General features: G+C 52.9%; 4 protein-coding genes across 4 annotated transcripts; 2 read left to right on the top strand and 2 right to left on the bottom strand.

Moving 5' to 3' along the window:
- Nucleotides 1-927: 927 nt before the first annotated feature.
- On the top strand, nt 928-4,593 carry NCS54_00258900 (Alpha-aminoadipate reductase; the record flags this gene model as incomplete). Its single annotated transcript, XM_053148185.1, has 3 exons — nt 928-1,006; nt 1,062-1,257; nt 1,311-4,593. 3 exons carry the CDS (start codon nt 928-930, stop codon nt 4,591-4,593), a joined length of 3,558 nt encoding a protein of 1,185 aa, XP_053004160.1.
- A 2,215-nt stretch (nt 4,594-6,808) lies between these two features.
- On the top strand, nt 6,809-9,327 carry NCS54_00258800 (Clr5 domain-containing protein; the record flags this gene model as incomplete). The annotated part of the gene is made up of 4 exons (XM_053148184.1): nt 6,809-6,957; nt 7,015-7,245; nt 7,299-7,574; nt 7,641-9,327. 4 exons carry the CDS (start codon nt 6,809-6,811, stop codon nt 9,325-9,327), a joined length of 2,343 nt encoding a protein of 780 aa, XP_053004159.1.
- A 1,058-nt stretch (nt 9,328-10,385) lies between these two features.
- NCS54_00258700 (Hypothetical protein) lies at nt 10,386-10,817 on the bottom strand (the record flags this gene model as incomplete). The annotated part of the gene is made up of 1 exon (XM_053148183.1): nt 10,386-10,817. Exon 1 carries the CDS (start codon nt 10,677-10,679, stop codon nt 10,386-10,388), a length of 294 nt encoding a protein of 97 aa, XP_053004158.1. The 5' UTR covers nt 10,680-10,817.
- Nucleotides 10,818-13,138: 2,321 nt separating this feature from the next.
- On the bottom strand, nt 13,139-15,361 carry NCS54_00258600 (RNA helicase; the record flags this gene model as incomplete). The annotated part of the gene is made up of 1 exon (XM_053148182.1): nt 13,139-15,361. The coding sequence occupies one exon, from the start codon at nt 15,359-15,361 to the stop codon at nt 13,139-13,141; it is 2,223 nt and encodes a 740-aa protein (XP_053004157.1).

Genomic DNA, 15,361 nt, shown 5'->3' with positions numbered 1-15,361 from the left:
GAATGTAGCCTTGCATCCGTACTCTTGGGCAAGAGGGCATGGAAATTTTGATCCAAGGCCAAGGTGGGCTGTTGATGCGTGTTTCTTGGCATCCGCTTTCCGCCGGAACAATTTGCAACAATCGTGCTCCTTTGCAAGCGGGCATGGGAACTGCAGCTGCCGGTGTTTGGCGTCGGCATGGCTGTTTGCAGTAGAAAGAGACCTGAAGGCTGCATCGCAGTCGTATTCCTTGGCGAGTGGGCAGGGATAACGAGCGTTAAGATGCACCACCTTGGCATGCTCTCTTGCGCCCACGAGGGTGTTGAATGTAGAGCTACAGCTTTCTTCCTCTGCCAAAGGACATGCATGGAAACCACACCATCCAGTGCTTCGCTTTGACGTGGGCCTTACAGCCCGCGACTGTGGTGAACGTGGACGTGCAGCCGTAGCTACTCGCAAGTGGGCATGGAAACCCCTCTCCGGGGTGCTCACACTTCAGATGCGCTGGGATTGATCCCTCCCGGCGAAAAGTCTCTGTGCAATCACACATATCTGCGAGGGGGCATGGGAAATGGCCATCTTCTGTCCTGTGAAGAGAACTTCTCTTGTGTTTCAGTATCGCATGTGAAGAGGCATCGCTTTCTGTCTTGAACGTCTCTGGGCACTTGAGCTTCTTGGCATCGGTAGCTAGGTTGGGATCTACCTGGGTACCTCGTAAATGACTAGGTAAGATGGCCGATAGCGGGGCAGTGAGGGGGAAGGTAGATTTGTGGGTACCCTCCACCGATATCGGAACTACCAATGACTCTAACTGCTAATTACATAAGCTGCCTCTAGTACTAAACCAGCCCTCTCTCCTCACACCACACGCAAACGCATCCCGATGTGAGAAAATCTTGCTCGAGTTTCTCGGATTGGATTGCTTGCTCGCTTGCTTGCTTGTCTAACATGTCACCACTGCCTAGCGACCGGGGCTCCTTGCTCCCAGACCCAACAAGTGACCTACACTGGGGCGATTATCGTGGGGGTATTTTATTCTATGCCTACGGCATAACATAACACATCGCTCACCTGGTGTCTAGCCATCCACGAGATATTCGCATCCAATGCGAAGCGTGTGCCCGACAGGACATGCGTCATTGAGACTCGGAGCTCGCAATCCCCTCAACGCACCTTCTCGTACCGCCAGATCAACGAGAGCTCCAACCAGCTGGCACATCATTTCATAGCTCAAGGCTGCAATGTGGGCGATGTCGTCATGATATACGCCTACCGAGGGTCAGTTGTCACTTGTTGTCCAGTCACCCATCTCACTAACAACGACGGCACAGCGTCGACCTCGTCGTTGCCTACATGGGTGCCCTCAAGGCTGGTGCAACCGTCAGCGTGCTTGACCCGCACTACCCTGCGGAGCGCCAGAAGGTCATCTTGGATGTCGCAAGACCCAGGTTTCTCGTCTACATCCAGAAGGCCGTCGACGAGTTTGGCAAGCCGCCCGAGCTCGTTGAGGACTTCATCGCCAACACCCTAGACCTCAAGTCTGTCATTCCAGCCCTGCATCTTTCCGACAGTGGTGAGTTGAGTGGCGGCCATCTCGACGGCCAAGACTGCCTGGCAGCTCAGGCGTCCTGCAGAGAGCAAGATCCCAGCGTCGTCGTCGGTCCCGATTCCATTCCTACCCTGAGCTATACGAGCGGCAGTGAGGGTAGGCCGAAGGGCGTTCAGGGGCGTCATTACTCGCTCACCTACTACTTCCCCTGGATGGCAGAGAGGTTTGGCCTATCGGAGCGGGACAGATTCACCATGCTCTCCGGCATTGCCCATGATCCGATCCAAAGAGACATTTTTACGCCGCTCTTTCTGGGTGCCGTGATAGTCGTCCCTCCAGCTGAGGTCATCACGTACGGATTGCTCGCCGAGTGGATGCATGAGCACAAGACCACCGTCACTCATTTGACTCCTGCCATGGGCCAGATCCTTGTTGGTGGTGCCACAACTCAGTTCCACTCCCTTCGGAATGCCTTCTTTGTCGGAGATCTTCTCACCAAAAAGGACTGCAAGAAGCTACGCGATCTCGCACCCAACACCACCGTCATAAACCTCTTTGGATCGACCGAGTCACAACGCGCAGTGTCCTTTTTCGAGGTCCCGAGCAAAGCCAAGGATCCGGCCTTTCTTGAGTCCGTGCCAGATATCATTCCGGTTGGCCAAGGCATGAAGGATGTTCAGCTCTTGGTCGTTGACCGTGAGGACAGGCACAGGCTGTGCGGAGAAGGCGAGCAAGGCGAGCTGTGGATCAGGGCTGGAGGTTTGGCCGAGGGATACCTCGGCGATGACGACAGGACGGCAGAACTAAACCGGTCCAAGTTCGTTCCCAACTGGTTTGTTGACCCTGCCAAGTGGGCACAGCAGGACAAGCACCAGAACCTCCCCCATTACAAGGGTCCGCGAGACCGCCTGTACCGAACTGGTGATCTTGGCCGGATCCGCCCCGACGGAAGTGTCGAGTGTACAGGCCGGATTGATTCTCAAGTCAAGATCCGCGGCTTCCGGATCGAGTTGGGCGAGATCGACATCAATCTATCCCAGCACCCATTCGTACGCGAGAACGTCACGGTTGTTCGAAGAGACAAGGACGAGGAGCAGACGCTTGTCACGTACTTTGTCCCAGAGACGAAGCGGTGGTTCCAGCACCTCCAACCCCATGAGGATGGGGAAGCCATCGAGCAGGAAATCGCCTACGAGACCATGGCTGGAATGCTCAGACGATTCAAGCTGTTGTCTGACGACTGCAAGAAGTTCCTAGCGGCCAAGGTTCCCAAGTACGCTGTTCCCAGCATGTTTATTCCTCTAGCCCGAATGCCCTTGAATCCGAACGGCAAGATTGACAAGCCTGCACTCCCCTTCCCCGACGAAGCAGATCTTCTTCAAGTCGCCAAGAGGAGGGCTTCGTCAGTGATTGCCAGCATGACCGACACTCAAGCTCGACTGGCCAAAATATGGGCATCAGTTCTCCCTAACCGCACTGCACGTATGTTTGTGCCTGAATCCAACTTCTTTGATGAAGGTGGCCACTCAATCCTTGCACAACAGATGTTTTTCCGCCTCAAGAAGGAGTGGAAGGATATCGATGTGCCAGTCAATGTTATTTTCCGGTCGCAGACTCTCGAAGCCCTCGCCGCAGAGATCGACAGAGCCCAGGACCCCATTGGCCTGCGACTGGACGCGATGCCTCTCATCGGAGATGGCACCACGGAGGACGAGGCATACGCCGCGGATGCAAGGGATCTAGCGTCTCAGCTTCCCGAGTCCATCCCGCAAGCACCCGGGCCTCAGAGCTACACAGAGGCTGGGCCCACGGTGCTTTTGACTGGTGCGACAGGCTTCCTCGGCTCCTATGTCCTACACGAGCTCCTCGAAGGCCCTAAGAGAGCGCGTGTAATCGCGCACGTCAGAGCCAAGGATGCAGCGGCAGGCTTGGCACGCGTCGAGGCGGCAACAAAGGCCTACGGCTTGTGGTCCCCAAGCTGGACGAGCACAAACAGACTTGAAGTTGTGGTGGGAGATATATCCAAGCCACGCCTCGGCCTGCTCGAGGAGACATGGGATCACCTCTCCAATACGGTAGACCTAGTCATCCACAACGGCGCCCAGGTCAACTGGATGCTGCCGTACTCCAGCATGCGGGCAGCCAATGTGCTGAGCACGCTGGACTGCATCCAACTTTGCTCGACAGGGAAGCCCAAGCGACTGGCATTCGTCAGCTCAACCTCGACGCTGGACAATGACCACTACGTGCAGCTCTCTCAAGATATCGAGACTGGCGTGCCTGAGGCTGATGACCTTGAGGGCAGCCGTAAGGGCCTTGGCACAGGCTATGGCCAGTCCAAGTGGGCGAGCGAGTTTGTCATTCGCGAAGCCGGGCGGAGGGGCCTTGTAGGAGCCATTATCCGACCCGGATACATCACAGGCGATCCAGCATCGGGCATTTCCGTCATGGACGACTTCCTGGTCCGCCTATGGAAGGGCTGCTTGCAGGTGGGAGCGCGCCCTGACATTGCAAACACGCTCAATGCAGTCCCTGTTACGCAGATCAGCCGCATCGTCGTTGCCGCAGCGTTCCATCTCTCCGCTACTACTGAGCAATCACTGGGCGTGGCTCAGGTCACCAGTCACCCACGCTTAAGACTGAATGAGTGGATGGGTGCCCTCGAGCTCTATGGATATGGCGTGCCCAAGGTACCGTACCAGGAGTGGTGCACCAAGGTCATCGACTACACAAGTGACGATAGCAAGGAGGAACACGCTCTGCTCCCGCTGTTCCACTTTGTGGTGGGCAACCTGCCCGCAAACACCATTGCTCCCGAGTTGGATGATAGCAATGCCGTAGCAGCTCTGCGGTCATATGATGAAGGGAACGGGAGTCGGGATGCAAAGTCTTCTCCGAGCACACTTGATATGGATATCCTTGGCATGTACTTGGCGTACCTGGTTGCAGTTGGATTCCTACCACCGCCGACAGAGAAGGGCGAGCATGAGCTGCCAAAGGTTGACGAGATAAGATTGCAGGCCATTGCTGCAGATAGCTTGGGTGGTAGATCTGCAAGGCCGTAGATGTCATAAAAGGGATAGTAAAAGGACCCCATCAGTGGGCCAATGTTTAAACGGGCATGACAACACCGTCGATTGATCTTGTTGAGGCGCGAGGGGCATGAACATGCCGTTGCGTTACTGCAGGAATGAGACATGCAACCGGCCCCATCACCTTGGGCCGGCACAACCACTCCAGACAAAGCCAGGTATAGTAGTGTATGTTATTGATCATGGCTGAGGTGCCGTGCTACCTTGGCAATCATGTTTCATCTTGGGATACTGCGCTAGCTGACAACCTTCCTCGGATATAACGAATAGACACCATGCGAGTAGGTATGAATGAGTTGGTGATTAACTCTGTGCGCAGGTATACACACGCCCGATTCTCCAACAATCAGCTTGCTTTTCTCGACCACAGTCGACCCAGTCTGTCCCTTTCCCTTCCTGGGAGCGGTCCATCCAAATTAGCCTCTATCTCACGCCCAGAACGAGTGCAAATATCAAATGACTTGATCTCTAGACTGAACGGAGATGGGCAAGGGCTTGGAGCCTGATTCTACATTTTGAGTTTCAAAAGGAGCAGTTTCATTCGTTCCCTATACCAGTAGGTTCTATTTAACTTTGACAACAGTCTATTACCTAGGCGCCTCTACATAGTGACTAGTATCCAACCATCTCTTGAAACCCAAACTCAGTTCCCCACTTGATAATATCATAAATCATACCTCCATCAGGTCCATTGAATCGAGTCTGATGTTGTCATGCAACAAGCCCATAGAGGGAGCTACAGAGCCCTTGTATCAACTCTGTGGGTGTGTATTAGCAGTGGATGGTCCAGACAGTAGGGACGGGCAAGGGTCAGACTAACCTATCGAACTGGGAGCCTACTCCAAAGAGTTCAAGGTCCATCTCGGCCTGGGAACGACCACCAGAAACGCTGCCACGAGGGACAGCATCACCTTCGGGTGGAAGGGAGCCTCGGCGGCATCTCATGCTGGATGTCTCATCCACGGACCCGCTAGAGACAATGATGCTTGCACAAGTTAGCAAGAGGGTGTATCCACAGCCGTGACATACTCATTGCTTCCTGAGTTGTGTGTCTGAGGGTCCATGTTGGCTGTAGATGGCAAGTGAGGGAGGAAAGGAAGGATGGCGGGGAACGTGATGTTGAGGATAGGGATTCAAGCGAAATGAACTATGCTGGAGAATATGGATAAAGGGAAGAATAGAACAAAGGAACAATGGAATGATCAAGGCCTTTTAATGTTCTTCGAGCCCTTCCCCTCGCCTGCTTTCTTCGCCCGACAATGGCGTCCTCATGCTAACAGCAAGCCATTCTCCCTCTCGTTTTTGAAAGCATCCCTGCTCTGGCAGGACCCAGCTCGGTCAATGCGCCAGAGACGGATATCAATTGGGCAGTCTTCTTTTGATTTCAGGCATACTGCAACCGATCCCTCTCTTGCCCTGATTACGTAGCTGGCAGGTGTGACGGTGAATGGACAGTCGCTTTTTGCAATCGTCTCCCGAGCCTCACCTGTCTCAGGGTGTAATGCGTCGTGGGAACCAGGGAGGACGGTCTGGTCCACAGTGGCTGTCGAGGCTCCTCGATAATTGGGCTCTCGCCTTTTGCAATGCCGCACAATGCAGGGCGGTGACTTGTTTTGAATTTGCAGTGCACTGCCAGCTGACGACTGGCCGAGCATGTCACGGAATGGCAGGTCGTGATTGGCTTTTCATCTTTTGTATCAAGCTTTGATTGGCCTCTATCCTTTTGCACACAGTCTTGGCTTTCTTCCATGTAAGCAGGAGCCCAAAAGGCAACCACATGTCGGCGAACCATGGGCGGTTACACAGGGAGGCAGACTCTTGTGTATAAGAAAGGCTCCCCCAACGTCTTCCTTCAAGTCATCCCATCACATCTACACAACCTCATCAATCACTCTCCATAAACTCATCAGCCATTCCCCTTAACCTCATCAACACATTTCCCATAAACTCATCAACTACTCTCCACAACCTCATCAGTCCCTTTCCATAAACTCATCAATACATTGGATCAGCGCCTCTCTCCAATCCCACCTATCTCCATCTTCTCCCTACGTATTACCCTTTTTCCCCCATCTAGCCTCTTTCTGGTCCCTCCTTCATTGCACTGCTCTTGGAAATCCACGCCTACATGCCTACACGCCCGCTGCCTTCACAGTCCAAAAGCCCGCCTCAGCCTGTCCTCGTCAAGATGAATTCGGACCCCAAGTTCTTGCACATTCCATACAACAAACGATGGGAGTACTTGAAGGAGACCATCAGCCAGCTGTACCTTGAGGAGGGTGAGAAGGTTGACAAACTGGCCTCCAGAATGAAGTCAGAGTATTCTTTTGATGCTTTGTAAGTCCCGATCCCAACCTGGGCTTCCAGTACCTAGGTACTAACCTTTACATCGAGGCCGAGTGCCTACAAGTACCAGTTCAAAAAATGGGGCATCAAGAAAAGCACTTCTTCCAAGGTCAAGGCCCAGGCCGTCAAGGTGCAATTGAAGAGGAAGAGAAATGCAAGTACTTCTGACCTCACCATCGTCGAAGGCGGACGTGAGAAGTCGCTGGATAAGAAGAAACTGAAGCGCTTTCTCCAAGACGACCTCAGACGTCGCCATGAGCCCACACTGGCAGGCGGCATGTGAGTTCTCCCAGCAACATCTAAGTCCGTTGCTAATTATTTCCTCTGTCTAGCTTCTTGCGCATGAATCTTCCATACAACGCCCTTGTTGCCAATTTCACCCACCCAGGTGGTCCACCATCACCGTTTGCTTCCGTCTCTCATCATAACTCTCCGGCAAACATCATAGTCAACAGCCCCAACAGCCATCGCACCCCTTCTTCTCAGCCAGTTGGACCTTCGCCAACGACCCAGCTGATACGAGATAAAGCCCATCTGGAAAGAGCAGACCTCTTCATTCAAGGGCAGTACCAGGAGTTGCTGCTCCAACTAGGTCGGGAAGAGCGCAAGTGAGTAGCTATGATTTCACGATGGATGGTTTCATCGAACCATGACTAACCTTACTCTCAACATAGAGTCGTGGCAGACTGGTTACATGACTTCTGGATTCATTCCTTCATGACCGCCAAGTACTGGGGCAGAGGTCCTGAAACCTGGACTCCTGGCCTCATTGCTGCAAAGACACTTGGTTCAGTTGAACTGGAAGGCTCGGCTTCTATTCCTGGCGACATAGCATCAATGCCCGGCGCGTCTCGCATCACAGTCGATCCACCCTCCCAACTCTGTCGATGGAGTATCCACTATCACACAAACATGCAATACGAGTCTGTACCGTCACCGCCGCCTGGGGATAGCAACGAGCAGGACATTGAGGATGAGTCAACATGGTTACCATGGGATGCTTCCCGTCATCGCCCCACACCTGCAGACATAATGAAATCGGTGCTCTCAGACAACAGTTTCTCACGCATCGACGAGCATGACGTCCCACTATCCACATCATCGATAACGGGTGCGGTAAATCGTTCTCAGGACCAAATTGAGGTAGACTCGTGGGGATTTGCTATCATGGCAAGGAATTTAGAATCTTTGCGCGCTCTAGGAGAGAATGGAGACAAGATGCCCCCTGATGACCTCAAGCATATCTACCCTTTTCACCTTGCTGCCTCACACCTGGATGGAGCCCACAACTGCTGCTTGATTCTCAATTACCTGAATTTAATGTTGGATGATGAGCTTCTCTTCGACGACAATTATACGAACGATCTCGGTCACACCGTCCTTGACTCACTCATGATCAACATACTCCGGTCACACACCTCGGTTAGCCCTGGCGAGGCTTCTCAAAGCTTCGAAAGGCAAAACCGGTTCCCAGGCGAGGAGGTGGACATCTGCGGTCGATGGGACGCTGATTCGAGGTGCATCCGACAACTCTACGGTTCGGGCAGCTGCACCATTCCGTTCGAATGGAAGCATCCCTACTGTCACACATCGGTCCAGGCCATTTGCCATTCAATTATCACCTTGTTCATGACAGAATACGCTCTCGATATCAATCTCCCCAGTGGGTTATTCTCAAAACGCTGTGGCTGCTGCCGCAAGGACCTGAAGCTCTTTCCACTCCATACCCTAGTTATGGTGGCATTCTATCTGGGAGATCGTGGAGCTCCGGGGGAGACCATGTTTGGCGCAATTGCAACTTTGAGCTGCATGCTTGCTGTTGGTGCAAACCCTTGCCAGACTGCTGAGATATCGGTTCCCGCGCTCCTTGGAACTGATACGAGCGAGGAATGCACGCATAGCTCCGTCACGCCTTCAGAGCTTGCCTCACTCGTGCCAAATGAAGTGGTGGAATCCTGGCCGCGTGGACGGCAAAGCGGCTGGAGAGCATTTGTTGCTGTGTTGAACTTTGCCATTTCTGAGTGGGATGAATATGATATAGAGGGCCCACTCTCTAACAGCGAAGGTCTTGGAATTCTCTGGGCAGCCTCGCAAACTGAGATGCTAACCTATCGTCGAATCAAGACGATTGACCACTGGGTTTCGGATAGATTTGACATCCAGCAGCTATTGCAAGGCCTCAACGATGGGCTAGGGCCAACCAACATCCCGCTCTACAGGGACGGCTTAATGCAGGCTTTTGACATGCAGGGCTGGTTCGACAAGTCCCTGCCAGCAGCTGAAGAAGTGTGCAATCACTACTTTATGAACTTGGAGGACTGGCACCGTACAACCTTTCTTGATGCTACAATAATAATATGACGATATCATAATGATGGTCAGTGGTTCATGATCATAATATCTGGTAAGTGCATGGATAGTTTTTAGGGAGCCTTTCTCAAGCCTGCCCTTGGGAGATGTCAATTTAACATATACCTACATACCTAGGTAGCTTAGAAGTGCACGCTCTTCTCATTCTCACAATCGTGGCCCTTGACTCCCTTGAGATGCACTCAACTATGACGATCATTCTTCACGCCGCGTGGTTTGACCTCTCGATCAAGATATGCTAGTTGCACAAAAGATAAGTGGGAGAGTGCACAAAATATCCACGTCTATTTCTAAAGAGATGCTTTGAAGCGAGATGAATCTCGTTGAGCCGAGATTAAGAACTCGTTCAAGGTGGAGAGCATCGGTGAGTCGGTCCGACTTGGCGGCGGTTGCCTAATCAGCCTTCCACACCGCCCGGCAGAATCCATCTATAAAGCTCTGCCTCGCATCCGGCCTTTGCTTGTTTTTCTCTTTCTTCTTCATACTTACCTTATTCCGATTTACCTCGCTCAAGAAGGAGGGAAATCAGCGTGGAGGGCCTGCATTGCACATCGCGGAGTCGCTCCATGCTCCATTGTCCTTCGGGGCCATGGGGGGTGTAATTTTTGATTTATCACGTTTTCGTTGTGCGCTCGGCTTGATGCTGGGACATGAGGAAGATCGAAGTGAAATGAAGTGTCTATGCGACGGTGGACCATTTCCGATGAAAGAGTCCTGCTGGTTGGGCATCGAGTCGACGTAGCGTTCATGAAGTCAACAGGCTCGCGTGGCGAGACGCGTCTGGTTTAGCGTTTACGGTTGTCGAGGTGACGGGATTCGCCACAACACAAAGGATCATCATCAACTGCAGGGCGGCGGCATGTCATGGAGATCTGTTTTACAGGTCACTTTACACGTGGTGATTGAAGAAACGTTGCTCGCATTCATTGATCGTGCAACTTGTTGTACAGAATAACCCAAATAATCCTACACTCCATCCATACCAGTTCATATCCCAATAGTATTACAGTCTCCCATTCCTCCCATCATAACTTTGTATGTGTCCTCCATTACTGCTTCTTCCATTGTCCGGCATTCTCGACGCCCTTGGAGACGCTGTCAAGTCCGCCCTGGACGCCGGTGCCCAGGTTGCCCACCGCGTCGCCAAGGGGACGGCCGAGGTCACCAGTGGCGGCTGTCACGGTGTCGCCAACGCCTCGGGTCGCCGCGCCGGTGACGTTGCCGACTGTGCGTCCAAGGCCGCCAACCGTGTTGCCCAGCGTGCTGGTGAGGAACTGAGCGGCTCCGGTAACGCCTTCGGTGGCCGAGTCGGCCGTGGTCTTCTTGTCGTCGGTCAGACCCATTGTGGATGTGTGGTTTGTTTGTTTGGTAGTAGTAGGTAGTTTGTTTTTGAAGTTGATTTTTTGTAGACGGCGAATATTCGCTTGATGATCTGGTAGAAGATTCTGTTTATTCCGTGGAAGCTTTCGCCTCTTTAAATCCCCTTGGTGGCACTCATCTCAAGATCTCGCCCAGGTCAAGCAGGTCGAATTACATCACCATATGACGTCAACCCGGGCTGTCATCTCGACGCCTCGATTGGATTCGCAGGATCGACAATTAGCCATCAACCACCCCCTAGGAGCTCTAAAATGACGTCCTTGGACACATAATTACGCGGTCAGCGTTTGAGAATCGCTTGGAGGTGCCCACGTCCGCGATATTATAGGGTAGCCGAGGTCCGGCTAGCATCATCTCGAGACCACAGCGTCGTGAGGCTTGATGTCATTCTCCGAGAGGCGTCACTCTCACTAGACCCTTGATGATCGATGGAATTTGTTGGGGACACCCTCTCGCGACTGACTTCACACGAGGATAATGTCAGATTGATGGGACGGACTGTTCACCGGGATCTCGGCCAATATTCCCAGTGTTGGCTTGTGGGACTATGCAGCCCTCTTGGATCGAGGCGGACGCGGTTATCAGGGTATTATCAAGGCCATTTTCAGGCAGGTGACACAAGAGAAGCAACTAGATAGGCATTCCTGGGCCGAGATGAGGAAGAGGTGGCATTCCCACGAGTAGCCCTTACCAGCCTCCACGTTCCATCAATAGCATCATTCGAGTCTATAACATCAGCGATTATCCACCGGCATGTAACCAGACCCATATTGGTTCGAAAACTGAGCTTCAAAATGGATCATCAAGTGTTTGGGTTTGTATTTGAGCTCAAGACACAGTTGCTTCTTGGTGGGTGGTGACGGAACTGCCCGCAAGCTCGTTGACGAGGCGATAGTCAATCTGAGAGATGCTTTTGGGCTCGGAATGGAAGAGAGGAGAGTCACAGAGCCACAGGCACATGGCTGACTCGTAGATTGCCTTCTAGATTCGATCTGGCCGATTCCTCAACCTACAGCACAATACCGCTGGGTTGAACCAAAGCTGGTCGAGAAGCACACCGACTGGGTGATTGCGCAGAACTCGCTCACCAATAAATCACACCCTTGTTATAACATGATATCTTACAAGATGGCTTGCTGCATTGCGTGCTTCCTCACAATCTACTTCCTGAATGCCTGCCTTCTGGTTTGGCCCTCAATAACGGGATGTAGTCACGCTTGACAACCCCTCAAACACACATATGCAGCTGCGCACAAGACCAAACCCAATCACGCACGACAACTAGACAAGGTAACCAGGCTGTCGTTCGTTTCGAGGCCCCTCATGATGTCACTTCAAGGCGGTGCCTCAATCCCCCGCACTTCCGCCTGCCCAAGGAACGATAGTGGCGGGCTGCCAGGGAGATGTGAGGTTCCTTGTCTTCTTACTCTGCCCCCTTTCCTTATGCACGCGATTTCCTAGAACTACGAAGCATGGAGATGATCTCTGGACAGAACCTGTCCATGTTGAACAAGTTGATCCAACTCGAAACACCAGAGACCATGGCATGGGGCAAGTTTTCCTTGGGTTCTACCCTGAGAATCAAGTAGTTGCATGACTCCGCAACGGAACAAGCACTTGGAAGAGGCCGTCCGTAGCCGGCATGGCACTAAACGATGCTGAACAGTCACTAGGTCGCTGCAAGTCCTACGCAAGCGTGGTGAAACCATCGTCGACCGCCCCCGACTTAAGCACTTTGCCCAGACCAACCTGCACATGCCTTGGTCAGGTTCTCACACCTTGCAAGAATATTGTAATGACCTGCTTGGAACGGGAACGAGAGAGAACCTGGCGGCTAAAGGGAATCCATGTTTATCACCCCCTGCATGATGACGAGGATGACGGGATGCACAGGAAGAATCCCAGAGGGGCACGAGTAGGCTCGGCCTATGGCTCTAGGTGGTCAGAAGACTACGGAACCAAGGCCCCCAAAGCACATGCCATGTTTTTCCTAGCAAGTAGCAAGTCGTGGGGGTTCCGGGATGGGGCAGCTTTGACATCTTGTCAACTTTCCCAGGCCCAGTTTCAACATGTTGATGACGACTGTTGCCAAGTACTGTCACGAAACAGGGCCTTCGTAACGAAATCACAAGGCGTCGCCCTTAGCCATCCTGAATGCTCATTGGATATCTGCCTTGGATATGGTTCCTCTCTTGGAGGCTCTGGAGTGAAGTTCGGTGTCGCTCACGGGTGATATATTCCCCAGGAGAGAAGCACCAAGTCATTACCGCACATGCATTCGAACAACAAACACGGCGATGTGGAAATGGCGCGAATGACATGCCTCTGACAAATTACTTGAATCGAAAGGAAAAAAAAAAAACAAGGGCATGACCGCCCGGCTTTTAATGGTCTATCTCAAACTAGAAATGCAACCCGCTACTTAACCAATATTAAACTCGTCCGCGGCAGAATTCATCAACATCATGCTCTTCTTCTTGATGATGTTCTGGTTCTGCCACTCGTCACCCGCCTGCTGTTCTTGGTCCTTCTCGACACCCTTGTTGTTGCGCTTCTTCGTCTTCCTCTCCACGCCGGCGCCGATGCCGCCCGGCGCCTCTCTCAGTCCGTAGCTCTTGGCCGTGTGTCCCAGATGCAGCTCCGAAATGTCAAAGTGCTTCCTCTCCTCCTTGGTGTGGGTGGCGTACGCCCTGATGTGTGACTTGAAGCCGTTTCGGGCGAGCTCGAGTCGCTTCGTGTCTTCGAGAAGGCGCTGCTCGATATGTAGCTGGAGGCTCTCGGCCTTGTCGTGGTAGGAAGTGCCGTCGTCGGGCTTGGCAGATGTTTCGACGGGGAACTCGAGTTTGGTCATCATTCCCTTCTGAAGGATCGAGTCATAAGACTGGGGCGTGGGAGGCGTGGATGATTTGAGCAGTTCGATATACCCCTCTTCCGTTCCGGGGAGAAGGAAAAGGAGAGCGTCACCAGGCCTTCCAGCTCGAGCAGTTCTACCAACACGGTGGATATGATCCGCAAAGCTGAAAGCAGGGTCGTATTCGATGACCAGATCAACGGATGGAATATCGAGGCCTCGCGAGGACACATCGGTGGTGATCAAGAGAGAGGGCGACTTGCAGGCCGAGAACGACCGTAGCGTAGCTGTTCGCACGGGTTGCGACAGAGATCCGTGCATTCGGTGCAGAACGACCTCGGGGCTTGCGGGTGACGTTATGTATGCTGCTTTGGCCACCGTCTTGGAAACCGACTCCGCATCTTTCGAAGATGCCACATGCGCTTCTCCATTGTTAGGATCCCGCAACATCTCGTAGTGAAAGTCGACTGAGTCTGCGCAAGAGATAAAGATGATGGCCTTCATCGTCTTTCCTCGCCGGGAAAAGGTGGATTTGAGGTAAGATATCAGTGTCACGAGACGAAGCTTGGCGGGAACAATCGAGTAGTACTGGTGAAGCTGTGCCGGCGCCGTCATGGCCGTTTTGTCGATCTCCACCTCACCCTCCTCCTTCTTGGCTGCCAGAAACGTCGCGTCTGCCAAACTCATCTCTCCCAGCTTCTGCACGTTCATCTTCATAGTAGCCGAGCAGAGAACAGTGACTCTCCGGTCAGGAAGAGACTTGAGCGGTGTCCCATCGGCGAGCTTGTCAGAGACGTCAACCTTGCGGAGGGCTGCAATGGTCTTCTTCAGGTCATCTTCGAAACCCAAGTCCATCAGACGATCTCCTTCATCCAGAATCAGCCATCGAACAGTGCCGAGATCCAGAGCCTTAGTGTTATCAATGTGGTCGGCAAGTCGTCCAGGTGTTGCGACCAAAAAGTTGACGCCCTTTCTTATGCGCGCCTTCTCAGCCTTCTTCGACTCTCCTCCGGTGATTGCTGTCGACACGAGCCAAGGGAACGGCCGAATAAGTTGTTCCAGTACGGTGTGAGTTTGCTTGGCGAGTTCGCGAGTAGGTGACACGATGATGGCAAAGACTCCAGAGTCGCGGTGAATCTGAGCCTTGCCCTTCTCACTGAGGAGCAGAACGCGATGCAACATCGGCAAGAGATAAGAAAAGGTCTTTCCGGAACCTGTCTCAGCTTGCACGAATGCATCTGAGCTGTTTTCCAACATGTGAGGAATAACCTTCTTTTGGATGGCTGTGGGACGCTCCAAGTTCATCTTTGCCAGCTCATCGACGAGGCGGGCGGATAATGTCAAGGTGCCAAAGCTGGCAACATCTGAGAGAGGAGCATTGGTTGGTTCCGGAGCGGTCCAGTCTGATTGCTTCTCCTTCAACTCCGTCTTTTGGGCAGGGTTGTAAGAGAAGAGCCGTGAGATGACCTGCCTTCCCTTGTCCGCATGAGGGTTTCGAGGTTGGCCTGAGGCGGAGGATCCTTGGGCGTCGGTGTCTGCAGGCTTTGGTCGCGAGAAGCTCCTAGGGGCTGACCTGTAGTCGGAATGGCCATATCCTCCATCATCAGTCCTCTGGCGTTTCGTCGATCTTTGCTCATCCAATCCATCTCCTGTAGGCTTCGGCTTCGATGAGCCCAACCTTGCCGACTTCTCGGCCTGTTTCCTATCACGCCAGCGACCACCCTTGAACTTGACTTGAGGCTTAATAGGTCCAGACCCCAGCTCAAAGTTCAAGAGCATCCCATCGTCAGCCAT

The sequence above is a fragment of the Fusarium falciforme genome, chromosome 2 (genome assembly GCF_026873545.1).
Source record: "Fusarium falciforme chromosome 2, complete sequence".
Classification (NCBI taxonomy): Eukaryota; Fungi; Ascomycota; class Sordariomycetes; order Hypocreales; family Nectriaceae; genus Fusarium; species Fusarium falciforme.
This window is presented reverse-complemented; position numbering and strand designations above follow the sequence as displayed.